Source organism: Drosophila sulfurigaster, chromosome 3 (assembly GCF_023558435.1).
Source record: "Drosophila sulfurigaster albostrigata strain 15112-1811.04 chromosome 3, ASM2355843v2, whole genome shotgun sequence".
Lineage (NCBI taxonomy): Eukaryota > Metazoa > Arthropoda > Insecta > Diptera > Drosophilidae > Drosophila > Drosophila sulfurigaster.
Genome location: NC_084883.1, coordinates 17,657,196 through 17,670,694, shown reverse-complemented (window position 1 = coordinate 17,670,694; position 13,499 = coordinate 17,657,196). Strand labels below are relative to the sequence as shown.

The 13,499-nt window shown below is 37.3% G+C and overlaps 1 protein-coding gene across 4 annotated transcripts in view; it reads left to right on the top strand.

The window, feature by feature from the left end:
* The window catches only part of LOC133844321 (uncharacterized), a 76,778-nt gene that overhangs the window by 53,590 nt on the left and 9,689 nt on the right, over positions 1-13,499 (top strand). For 2 of the 4 annotated variants that reach the window (XM_062278250.1, XM_062278251.1), the window contains 2 exons: positions 7,383-7,570; positions 11,843-12,505. In XM_062278250.1, coding sequence (XP_062134234.1) covers positions 7,383-7,570; positions 11,843-12,505 — 851 coding nt within the window. The remainder of the gene's footprint in view (positions 1-7,382; positions 7,571-11,842; positions 12,506-13,499) is intronic. The other 2 variants (XM_062278252.1, XM_062278253.1) reach the window with 1 other exon arrangement.

Below are 13,499 nucleotides of genomic sequence, written 5' to 3'. Positions count from 1 at the left end.
TTATAATAACTTGAAACAACATTTAAATAAATATCTAAATACACGTATATTTTTAAAATTATTAAATAATATTAATATTATACCTCTTTATATATTTTAAATCAATATAATATTTTTTAAACTGCATTTAAAAACTAGCAATGCAGATTATATTAATATATGTAAAATAAGATTTTAAATAATATGACGAATATACCTTATATAATTACGAAAACCATGTTTTCAGTTAGTTCTTAAATGCTGAACACGAATTTCATTGTGAAATTAGAACTTTGTCGGTTTTGTGTGGACTAGAAATGGTTGCAACAATGAACGCATGGCAGAGGCCATTTATATTATCTGATTTGCACAGCCAATGGATGTGCGCCTTTAACTAAAAGCGGAAACTCTATAAAATGTTGCAGAATTGGGGAGAAAATGAACACGGAAACGTCTTTTATTAGAATTTTGCCATAAAATCGAACCACAATGGCAGCGCATGCATTCAAATGAGGTCATTGCCTGGCTGATTTGGCAGACAAAAGGCGAGGTTGGATATCAGAGTGTGGGTGGGCGGCGGTAGGAGGGGGGGAGAGGGACAGACACTGCATACTGCATAGAGTAGTAGTTGAATTTGCCGTTGTTTAGTTTGCTTATTGAGTTGCAATTTTGTTTGCAATCAGCGACAAAATGCATAAAGTCGATCCAGATGACAGAGCCAACTAAAGGGCATGTCAATGTGTGCGTGTGTGTGTGCGTGTGTGTGTGGGATGTGATGTGCAAACAACAAATTAGCATATTTGCACATAACAGCAACATTTTATTTGTACATCCAATGTGTGTGTGCCTTTATGTAATATAAATATTTAAACACGAATTTTGTGAATGGGATATGTGTGTGTGTGTGTGCAGCCAAACTGACAGACTATAAACTTTAAGTATTATTTGCATGCTATTTTTTATTACTTCTCCTCTTGTTCTTCTTCTTCTTCTCCGATTGATGCTGCAGATAAATCTGGCAAATATTTGTCATATTTATTTATTGTGAAGAACTTTGTTGACTCGACATTGTCCACACGTGATTGGGCAGCCATCCAGGCGATTCAATTATTGTCTTAGCTACCAATAAAAGCAATCAAGAACATCTCATCTATGCTACTGAGAGGGAAAAAAAGGGTAGCCAGTGGCTATTTTATTGCTGCGAAAACAAAATGTTTGCAATTAGTCAGCATTCGCAGTGCTGCAGCATTTCTTTGCTTATTTCTGGCCTAATTATTGGCCTAATCACAAATATAGTACATCAGCCAAATTGATTATCGCCCCTAGGCGCATGCTGCAGCATATTAATTGAAATTTACTCGCCAACCCTCTGACTTGTTTTGCTTGCCATTGCCCCATAAACAATAATATCCTAATAAACATTTATCCATACATGTTTGAATGAGTGCCAAAGTTTGTAAATTTCCGCCGAAAAACATGATTGACTTGCTTTTGTTTATTGACCCGTAAATTAATTTCACTGTTCGAGGCTTATTTCTTATTTATGTCATGTTTTTTATTTACTGCAGGAAAATCATTTGCATTGTCTCTTTTTTGGAATAATTTCAATTGCCAAGACTATCAGTCTCACATGTTTATTAAATATGACTGCAACACTTACTTTGAAGTGACATTTAATGTTGAACTCACTTTGAGTTAATCACATTAATTGTACTTTAAAATAATGTGTCGGAAATTGTTCTTTATGACAGTATTTCATGCAAAAGTAAAATGTTTATATAACGCATATTAAAAAAGAAGTTTAAATGTATAAATTACAATTTTAAATTTGTCAACTTTATATTTTTAGTAAATTTATAATTAAAATGTAATTTTACAAATAATGCAAATAATTAAACAATTTAGAAGAAATAACATTTTAAACCTCTTTAAATATATAAAATTTAAATGAAGTAGTTGAAATATACAGAATTACAATATCAATATAAATTTATGAATTAATTTTCAGAGATCTTACAACATTATTTGTCAGTAAACTTGATATTAATTCATTTCTGAGATTTATCACAAATTACAATCACGGTCAGACAAATTTAAAGCGCCGCAACTATCAATGAAAAAATCAAAAGGATATCTAATAACGAGCGAAAATACATTTCAATAATATTTTGTTGCACAAAGTTGCAGCTCAGTAGAATAATGTCAACTGTTTTTGTATGAGTTGCATAGTTGCCATTTTTATTTTTAACCAAAAATACGCATCAAAATCTGCCATCAAAACTGCCAATTGAAAATTGGAGCAGAGCAGAGCAAAGGGCAAATATAATGCACACACAAGCAGAGTTAAATTCGAGACCACATGAGAGTGAGAGAGAGTGATTGAAAAGTGCTGTGATTTAAAAACAAATACTGAACATATAGTACAGCAATATTCACAGTGGGCACTCACAACACTCAAAACACTTGGGCACTCGAGCACTCGACACTCGTGTTTGGCAATTCATACTGTATTGCTTATATGAAATGTAATCATTGCCATTTTGTGCACCATGTGAATTAGTTAACGTTATACGTTGGCTCACACGGTCAAAATTACATTCCAAGTGGAGACTGGGGAGTGGAGAATGGTGAGTGGAGAGTGTGGCCAAGTTTCGATCTCAGCTGCAGTGGCGGGTAATAAATTTCGAGGGCATACAAAATGGCGACGGCGACGGCAGCGCCGCCATTGCTGCCCAATACAACATCACAATGGCGCGCACAGAAATAATTCAAGACCCGGAATCGGAATCGCTGTCAGAGTTGCGAGTTGCCAGTTGCCAGTTGCCAGTTGGGTGTTGGAGTCAATGGACCTGTGCCGTAATAGTAGCAATAATAATAATATGCTTATCAGCGTGCCATAAACTGAAACTCAACTCGCAGCGACGCGACGCGACTATCGAACCACGTTCTCCTCTTGCATAGTTTGGGAAGAGAAAGAGAGAAAGAGAGAGTGGAATTGGGAATTGTACTGTGTGTAGTTCGCTGGCTGGTGAACCGCAAGCGTGGCAATAAAATTGTTATTTTTGCGATTTATTATTAGAGTGCATTTGGGTTTTTGCGGCCGCGAGCCCACAAAATGTAGTCGTAATTGTGTGCGCAACGCATTTCGGCATTAAATTATGGGGTGTTAGTTTTATTGATTGCGCGGCCAAGAGAGTGGGACACTCCCTCATCTCTCTTTCCCTCTCTCTCTTTATCTACTCCTCTCTCTCTCTCTCCCACACTCTTGATGTGTGGCTTGATTGAGTGGCATTTCGTTTGACTCTGTTGTTTGATTGCTTGTTAGGTTTTTGTTATTTTTCGATTTGCTTTTTCGCCTCTGTGCAAATTAAATACAATTGCCCCCAGGCAACCATATCCATATCGATATCCATACACATAACGAACTCCACATCTACTTACATATGTGTGTGTTTCGATTTTTGCATTTGTTTTTGTTTATGCTGCATTATATTTAATGCGTTCAAACAATTAGTCGAGACAATCGGATGCATTGTTGCGATTGGGTGCATGTGGAATCCATTGTCCTGAAGCCATTTAAAATGCAATTCGCTTCTATCTCTTAATGGGTGCAACGCATAGTTTATGTGCCTCAATTTAGCATAGGGCCTATTTTTCATTTGAATATTTTTATTGAAATATGTGTTCATATTCGTATTTATTGCTCTATAAGTCAACTATGGATATAGATCCCAATTATTTCATTGATTTTCTAGTAACTGCTCTTAAAAAATCAAAATAAAAATAAAGATGAATTAAAATTTAACAAATGCATAAAAGTGCATTGACATTGCTCTAATTAAGAAGAAGCTCACATTACCTTTGATGTATATATAAGGAAGGCCTGTCGTCGAAAATTGCCATAAAATCGCTGAATTGATCGAAAGAGATCGGCATAGTAGCGCCGTAGCATCGGCCAAGAGCTGGGCATGAGACATCAAACCGTTTTAAACCATTTGAAGAAGCTTGGATTCAAAAAAAAAAGCTCGATGTATGGGTGCCACACGAATTGACGCAAAAAAACATTTTTGACCGTATGGATGCATGCGAATCGCTTCTGAATCGCAACAAAATCGACCTGTTTTTGAAGCGGATGGTGACTGGCGATGAAAAGTGGATCACTTACGACAACGTGAAGCGCAAACGGTTGTGGTCGAAAAGCGGTGAAGCTGCCTAGACGGTGGCCAAGCCTGGATTGACGGCCAGGAAGGTTCTTCTGTGTGATTGGTGGGATTAGCAGGGAATCATCCACTATGAGCTGCTCCCCTATGGCCAAACGCTCAATTCGGACCTGTACTGGACCGCTTGAATGCAGCAATCATGCAGAAGAGTCCATCTTTGATCAACAGAGACCGAATTGTCTTTCATCAGAGAGAGAGTCAAGAGAGTCCTGTGAAAATTGGCTCTCCGAGTTTTTTTGCCAATGAAAAGAGAGCTTCTATAAGAGGGGCATTATGAAGTTGGCATCTCGTTGGGAACTCGTCATCGAACAAAACGGCGCATATTTGACTTAAATCGCATTATTATAACCAATTTTATGAACAATGGAAAATTCAATAAAAATACCGCAAGACTTTTTGGCCAACCTTATATTACAAAAATAGTAGTTTTTTTTTTATATAAGCATTTTTTGCGTTTAACTATAGTTACTGTAGTATGTACATATGTTTTTATACCCGCTACCCATAGATTATTATAACAAATTGAGGAAAATCGAATACAAGCGTAATTTTTTAGATAAAGTCTTGAATTTTGGCATAGAAATGACAGAGTTAAATTAAATTATTTGTCAGACTCGTATTTATAGTCTTTATATACCATAAAAAAGTGGTACATTCGAAAATTAAATGTGAATCAGACATAATTCAAATTTTTCTATTGCCCCTTAAAATAAATATGAATAATAATAACTGTTTCTCTCTGGCATTAGTACATAAATAATAAATTATTTTCGTTTTAATATTTCTATTCTTTTTAAAGTCTTTTCTGACCACACAAATTAATCTTTTGAAACAAATTATTAATTCATAAATAATTACTTAAATACGACTAATTGTAGTTATAAACAAGTAATTACTGATCCATTAGTAATTGTTTATAATTACTTAAAACTACATTTCCTCTCCTTGAAAACTTAAATGGTTTTCTCAATTATTCTCAATCGATACTCAATGCCTCTCCTTTGTACCATTGTTAATTAATGTTGATTAACTTTGCACATGCATTGTTTCTAGCATATTGAGGAAGCTTTGTATATCCTTGGCATACATCTCTAATGTGCCTATTATCCTTAGCAGCCCTTTTTATGGGCAACTCTTATGTTGATGGTGCAAATATGGCAAAATTTGAGTCTTAAAGGCTGGAAACATTGCTTAAAGCCGTCTTAAGTGGCTCTCAGCCGTTTCGCATTCGCTTTAATGGGCGCAACCAGCGCAATGTGACAATAAAAAGCTCATAAAAATGTATTAGATGCGTGTGTGTGTGTGTGGCACGAGGCACAGCACACACACAACACACATGTGGGAGTAATAGAGTCATAGCCATAGCATCCAAAATAAAAGAGTCTGAAGTCTACGACGACGCAGCACAATTCTCACAATTCTCTGCTTTCTATCCTCACCGTCCAGCTGGGCAACTTTTGCCTTTGTGGCAGCTGCAACTTTTGCCAACAACTGCTGCCACTCGAAGCGGCACATCAAAACTCTTTGGCGCTACATCAACTTGAAGTTGAAAAGCTGTCGCAGCAGTTAGGAGCAACGTTCTTGGCCCAGGTGTTATCATCGATACCGTTGACGTTTGCCTCCTTCATGGAGAGAGAGAAGAGAGAGGAAAGGCGGCACTCAAGCCACCCACGACAAGCTTGCCACACAGCTACTCGATGTGTTCTCTTGATGCCGCATTGCAACAAATCGTGCGACTTTTAGCAATTGAAGAGCGACTTTGCTTGCCTTTTGCTTTGGAGGTTTTTCTTTGTGCTCTCTGCTTTTCGCTTTCGGGCTTGTTCGATTTTTTTTCTCTTTGCCGTTTTTAATTTGTCACTTGAAGCAAAAGTTGCCAAAGTTGTCCCTTGACTGACGGCGCTCAACTGCTCCGCATGTTGTTTGCTCGGTTCTCGTGGCTTTTCGTTTATTTCATTCCACTGCCAGTGCCACTTCCACTTCCATTTGCTTTGGCTCTTTGGACAACTTTAATTAATGCCAAGTGTTGCAATTGCAACATCTCAACATACGGATTTAACAAGCTCCATATTTCACGTGTTTCATCTGCTGAATTAATGGGAATTTCGCTAGGAAAAAGGATGAAATATAACCGCACAAGGTTTCATTGATATAAATGTAAATTTATTTATAAATATAAATTAAATGCAAATATATTTATTTAATTTCACTGAAACAATGAATATAGATTTAATGATATAAAATAACTTTTAGAATTTGGAAGAAAAATCATCCTTAATTCAAATTAAACTATATTAAGATATTTTATTATATCTACTACCCATACAGTGAAAGAGTATTATAGATTTGCCTTTGGTGTATTGTAGTATATTTATGTTATTTTTTTAGAATATGGTTTTATTGGAAACGGGTTGCATGCAGTTCAGTCCACTCGAATCTAAATTCTTATTTTTTTATAATGATATTTTCAACTTCACAAAAATATCTAAATTGTTGTCCCGAATTATGCACAAATCTATTAATACTGAAATGATAGAAATCATTGTAATTCAGATTTAAATACCTTTTCTTTTAATGATATAATAATATAATGTCTCTTAAAGTGATAAATTTGAAACAGTGTTGGTAGGTTGCTTCAAATGCCGATACTTGGTTTTAATTTTAAAAATATATGAATAATATATAATAATATATTTATCAATTTATGTACATTCATTTCGATACTGAATCGGCTTCATGAAATATAAACTAAGCACAGCTTGCTCCCAATTGTTAACCTATTTAAAAACCGGGACATAAATAACGGACATGTATGTTGAATGTAGTTTTCTTATGCTTCAACTTGTTGAGAAACATTTGCTGCCTATAGTTAATCATTTTGTAAAAATCTTACGAATCTCCCACCCACGCAAATGAGTGTGAATATGAATGTGGGGAAATGGGAAAAACTACTCGAATCGCAGAGAGCTGAGAGGAGACGAGTGTAAATTAACCTAAATCACATGTAAGCCGCTTGTCATACAACGTTCTTAGAGTATATTAAAAAACGGCCGTGAGTTGACAGCACACACACAAACACACACAGATACATCACCTACACACACCCACATAATCTGTATTTATCTCTCTCGCACTCGCTGTCATACATGTGTCACTAATGCTGTCTCGCTCGATCTTCTTTTGCAGATGATGTGCTGTTCTCACGTCGCGGCCGCATGGGACGCATTGTGAGTCCGCGTCACACGCTTCCGCCGAACACAACATGCACGTACCACTTTCACGGATATCCTGGTGACCTGATTTGGTTATCGTTCACCAGCTACAATCTGCAGATACTGCAGCAGGCGATACACGACAACAATACGCTGGGACGGGTGAGTGAAAGCGTTTGAGGCGATGGGGAGGTTCAACTGTAACAGTTTGCATAAATGCATAAAATGTGTATTGTGGGTGGGCTGGGGAGGCAGAAGGGAAAGAGGGCTATATGGAGCAGGCAGCAGGCAGGCAAGCAGCTGAAGTATCCGAGTTGTTTGCATTGTGCGCTTAAACGCGTCGCGTTCTATGCCAACGGTGGATTCACTTGTCTATTGTCTTGATTTCTATATCGCACTATATGCCACTCCATTCTATATACTGGCTATTAGTGCCAGTCGAGCGACACTTTGTCTTCTCACCCAATTAAAATGCTGCCTGCCCCGTTTGTTGTGTGTATGCGTGTGTGTGTGTGTGTGTGTGTAACGACAGCAACAAAAGCAAACACACACGCACACACAAATAAAGTCGCATACAATTTATAATTAAGTGAAAGACTTCAAGAGCCAAGGTATGGGGCATGCCACATAGAAAGCTGCAGCAAGCGGTGAGTGTAGAATGTGGCCGAAAGGATTTTCAACACTCTCTCTTTAACTGTGAAGTCTGCCCAGCGGGCAAAAGAAACTGCGTCAAAATGCGACACTGTCAGCAACTGCAACGGCAACGGCAACAAAAACAATAACAATAACAGCAACTGTGTTTAGTTGTAGTGTTGTGCAACGCGACAAAACGACTGCGAAAACAAAGGCAACACCTCTCGTGTCGTGCGTGCATTTTTAATGTGCCTTGTTCGTTGTCTAACGGCCTGTAAACTGTGTCAAGGTGGATATAACTGTAAGTGAAAACTACAACATCCATGCACATGTAAATACATATCTTTAACGACCCGAGTTCTCTGAGCTCACCTCAGCGACAGAGTCAAAGGTTTAGCGATGAGTGAATTAAATGATTATGTAGGGCAATTAACAGGGTATATGCTGTAGGTAACAGCGCACTAACAGTTGTTTAACATTGCAGAGACATGTTAGTAACATATTTACATAAATCTGAAAGCAAACAACTTTTAATACTTGCCATTGAAATTTCAATAGTGTTAATTTAATACAAAATGTTGGAATAGAAACACAACGATATTGATTTTAAATTGTGCACTATTGCAATAAATTTAGCTTACAATAGTAGGCTTACAGAGCTTGCTTCCACTCGTAAGATAAATAAAGAGACATCTTTACAAATGAAAAGAAGTGTATTATTCGATGTATAATTTGTTTCCTTAATAATGTGATTTCTTCCGATGTCTATAAGTAATGACTCTGATGATTAATTTCTTTTGACGGTATGAGTGCAACATACAAAAAATATTCTCCATTTTGTTAGAAATTTATCGCTACCATGTTTGTAATAATATATTCCATTATAATAAAATATTGTTAAAGTAAGTTAATGTAAAAAAAATTTTTGTAAATGTCAGTTTCATCTGAGTGAGTGTTGGAAAATGTTTACCCCAATCTACTACCACAAATTTAATGTTGCAAAACACCAAATAGCTGCGTGCTGTTTAACGTCAATTTCGTGCGATTAAGTGTTGGAAAATGCTTGTCACAATTGCGGAAGTGTTGCTAAACATTTGGGACACATAGGATACTGTTAACAGCTTACCACAGCTATTTAAACTTTGCGAGCTTAAGGATCAAATGTCTGCTTTCTTTTTGTTGTCACCTCAATTACTTATCGTATGTGAGCACATCCACTTGCACGTTATAGAGACAGACTTGACATATAAATTGCTCCAACTTTTTCAAGGTCTTTTTCTGTCTAGACACTCTCTGAAAGAGGAGACATCTAATTCATTTCGCCAAGTGACTTTACAAACTGTTAGGACATAAATACGAAAGAAGTGCCAATTAATTTTATAAATCCCAATGAGAAGCTCAAGCAATGGAATAGAGTTCAAGAACTCGCTTTCGTTCTCCACCTACCTGCAACGCGTCAGTCCAGTTTCAGTTGCTCTTCAATCCTTAAACAATTGCTCGTGTCCTTCCTGCTGACTGCAGTTGTCCGTGTCAATTGCAGTTGCCTCACTCACCTACACTTTAAAATTGCCAAGGAAAAAGGTAAAAATGAAAAGCTGCCAGCAGCAACAACAACTTTTTGCAGAGTAACACCAGAACTCCCACCTTCCCCTGCCCTATCCCTACTTACACCCACGCCGGTGGCACAATAAAAAGTGACAGAACAGAAATATGTGTAAAATAAAACAGGGGCAGGAACAGAGGCAAAAGTAGCAGCAAAAACAGTTCATGAATTTTGCAACAGCAACAAAAGCGACAAAAACAAACAGCAGGTATAACAGCAGCAGCAACAACGACAATCAACACTTGGAGTAACAGCAGTTAGCTCCTGGGAGAGGAGTGTGCGGAGGGAAGAGGGCAGGCAGATCAAGGGGGAGGACAGTTGCTACGTGGGTGCTCTGGCATTTTGGGTACGAAGAAAGAAGCAAAATAAAAATAAGTTGAGAGGGAATTTGCGCAAAACAAAAAGCGAGCAAACTTTTTAAATTAAGAAGCAAAGTTAAAATTTCAAATAAAAACATTGAGCAAGAGCTCAACCAGGAGAGCGCAAGCTACATCATTGGGAAATTGCAGAACAATGTTGAGAAAAACCATTAGAATTAATGCCGCGACATTTATGAGAGCCGCACACAAGTGGTGACATTTCCCCAAGTCCCCTCCAGGAATCCCAGTTGATGTGATGGACTACGTGAAAATTAGGGGGAGATATATGTATGTGTATGTGTGTGCATAGTAAAAGCAACAAATTTGCGAAACTCACGCCCCTGACTGCAAAGTAGGCGAACGCGACGCGACTTGGGCTTACAACAAAACCAATTGAAAGTCACTTAGCAGCTTTACAAGTTAACTTCAGTACTTCAAAGACAGAGGGAAAGCGGGGAAAACCACATTTTGTCACTTCTGCCAGATGCGACAAAAAAGTAATACAAGATATGCTGAAAAAATTCTAGAAATACAAATTAAAGCTAAAGACAAAATTAGTTCTGAACTTTATTTGGTTCATTAAATTATAATCTGATAATAACCTTACATAATATTCGATTATAATATCAAGATTCACTATTTTAGTTGAAGATTTCTTGCACTTCTCGACTTAGCGTAAAAATTTATTAACCCTAAAAAGCTCAAAATAAGAAACTTATGTCCAATATCCTAACAATATTAAAGAACAACATCAAAATTAGTTTCAGAAGTAAAAACACAAAACAAATAATATTCATTACTCATTAATCATACCCTTAAAAAAATGTTGAAGAATCACAATTTTTATAAATACAAATATGAATATTAATATAAAAGATTAAAAAATCTATAATAAAATACGAAAAGTTGAAGCTTAATGAGATTATATTACTTTAAAGAATGCGTGCAAATAAAAACATAAGTGACAGAATTAGAGCGCAAATCTGAAAGCTAATTTACTCGAGAAAAAATGGGGAATAAAACATGGACTAAGAGAGATGGTAAGAGAGAAAGAATAATAAGGAAAAAAAGTGCAATAGAATACTCGTAGACAATCAAAATTATAAGCCAATGTGCTCGAGGCGTGTTTTCTACAGTTCTGCGTCACGCCTTGGTCCTTTCCAGCCCTGCTCCCTCGGTAGCTCACAGAAGCCGCAGCTGTTTGTTACTGTCTTTCCATTATTAACACAGTCAACAGTAATCACTGCCTAGACACGAAAAGGAAAACATTCCAAACAGGCTTCTAGTAAAAATATTTAATGCCTGCACACAACAGTATGCTGAAGATGTTGACGATGCAGTGGAAGGGGGAACAAAGGGAGGAGAGAAGAGGACAACAACATGAAAACATGACAACAGCAGTGACAAAACGTGAAAAGACAAATAACTCACACTTGCAACTGACTCTCATTGCTGTTGAATATGTGACATATGACAAACACGGGGGGAAAGAAGGGGCAAAAGGGAAATGTGGGTGCGGGAATTACTAACACTAAGGGAATGCGAACAAGCGCAAACAAACATCAGAGTGAGAGAGAGAGAGAGAAAGCATGGAAAATGCGTTAAAACAAAGGACAACGATATGCTTGGAGAAAGAGACAGCGACGTTGTTCAGGGATGCGAGCTGCAGCTTGAGGGGAATGGGCTGGGGAATTGCGCGTTTGTTACTTTTGTTTATCCGCGCGAAACACAATAATAATGTCAACAAGAGAATTAAACAATAACATGCGCTTACTTTTTCCCTAATGCTTTTTTGCCTTTCTTCCTCTCCCTTACTTTTTTTGCATTCCTTTATTGTAGAGCGATCTGCCGCCTTGGATAACCCGACTGCGCATGTGGGACAGCTATGGCACCTACCTGCCCATCAAGTCGACCAGTGTGACCACCGGACAACCGCCACCACCGCCCCCCGTTGCCTCCTCGGCTGATGGCGGCAAACCGACGCTGCTGAATCAAAGCAACTACGGCAGCTATTATTACAGTGCAAGTAATCCGAAATTGAATCGCAATCTGCGCGTCAACATCGACAATGCCTGGAATCCCGTTGACACCTACATCTATGGTCCCACCCAGTCGAGTGTGTTCAATCAGGAGAACAAGTACAGTGGCTATCAAGGTGGCGGCGTCGGAGGTGGAGCTGGTGCTCCAGGCTCGGCCGCTGGCAAACAATTGGGCGGCATCAAGGATAGCCTCAACTACATATCGAGTGGCAAATCGGGGCGAGATGGCCAAGGTGCCTCGGCTGCTGCAGTTGTCAGTTCGGACAGACAGAGTGCCGTCTCCTTGATGAGCACCAAGGGCAAGCGTCGCCTAATGCTCGAGATCTACGACTACGAGACGCCCAAGTTGTGCGATCACACAGCCATTGGCAGCGGAGTCAGCGGTAGCAGCGCCCTCATGGGTGGCAACAAGCAACGGCCCTGCAGTCCACTCGAGAGCTACGTGAGCACGGGCAGAGATTTGGTAAGTTGATAAATTTAATTTTAAAAAAAATTAAAATAAAAAAATACATATAATTAAAATTAAAAATATGTAGCAGTAAGCTAGTATCAATAAATATAAAGTAATATTTTCAAATTATAATAATATCAATTTAAATTATTCGTCATTATTTATAATTGAGTGCTTTATCATGTTTTTTATTCACTTATTCGCTTAACTATTACAAAACTGAAAATCAAGTTGGTTTGTAATTCGATATTGTAATTGAAAAAAAAAAAATGGAAATGAAATTCAATTCTTTTTTGAGGGATATAAAAAGAAAACTAATGTGAATAAATTAAACCAAACTTACACTCATTTATGTAAAAATAAAAAAAAAATATCTATAATATGTGTAATTTAAGAAATTATTTTACATTTTAATAATCTATTCGTAACTGTAGAGAATGAGTAGCCCATAATATTATTACTCTATATATTTTTTTTGTTTCCTTTTATATTTTTTTTATTAGGAATTTATTTATTTTATTTTTTTTCTCAATTTATGTAGTTTATTTTCGACAGTTCTTAGAATAAACTTGCCATTCATTTAAACTTCGCTTCATCACTCAACATCAGTAATTATAGTGCACTCAAGGACTCATAAAATATCATTTAGTAGGACGTGTGTGATTAATTTGCACATTTGTCAGCCACTAAATAACTTTGTTGCTTCCACAGCATGACGAAATCTCTCAGGCTTAAGTGACTGCTAAGTAGTACACAAATATTAGGTACAGCTACCCAAAGAAGATGAAATTAATTTCGCAGCTTGAAAGTATGCAACATTTTTAATGAACTCTGTGAAACGCTCCGTAAACTGTTGTCTACTTTCAGGCTGTGCCTTGAACACTTCAATGTTTATTTTAACACAGCAGAAAAAGGACAATTTGTTGAAGTTCTCGGCGTTTTTTCTTGTTGTTTGTTGCCTTCTGAGCATTCAACTGCACCTGTTTCGCTGGTAGTACCCAATTTG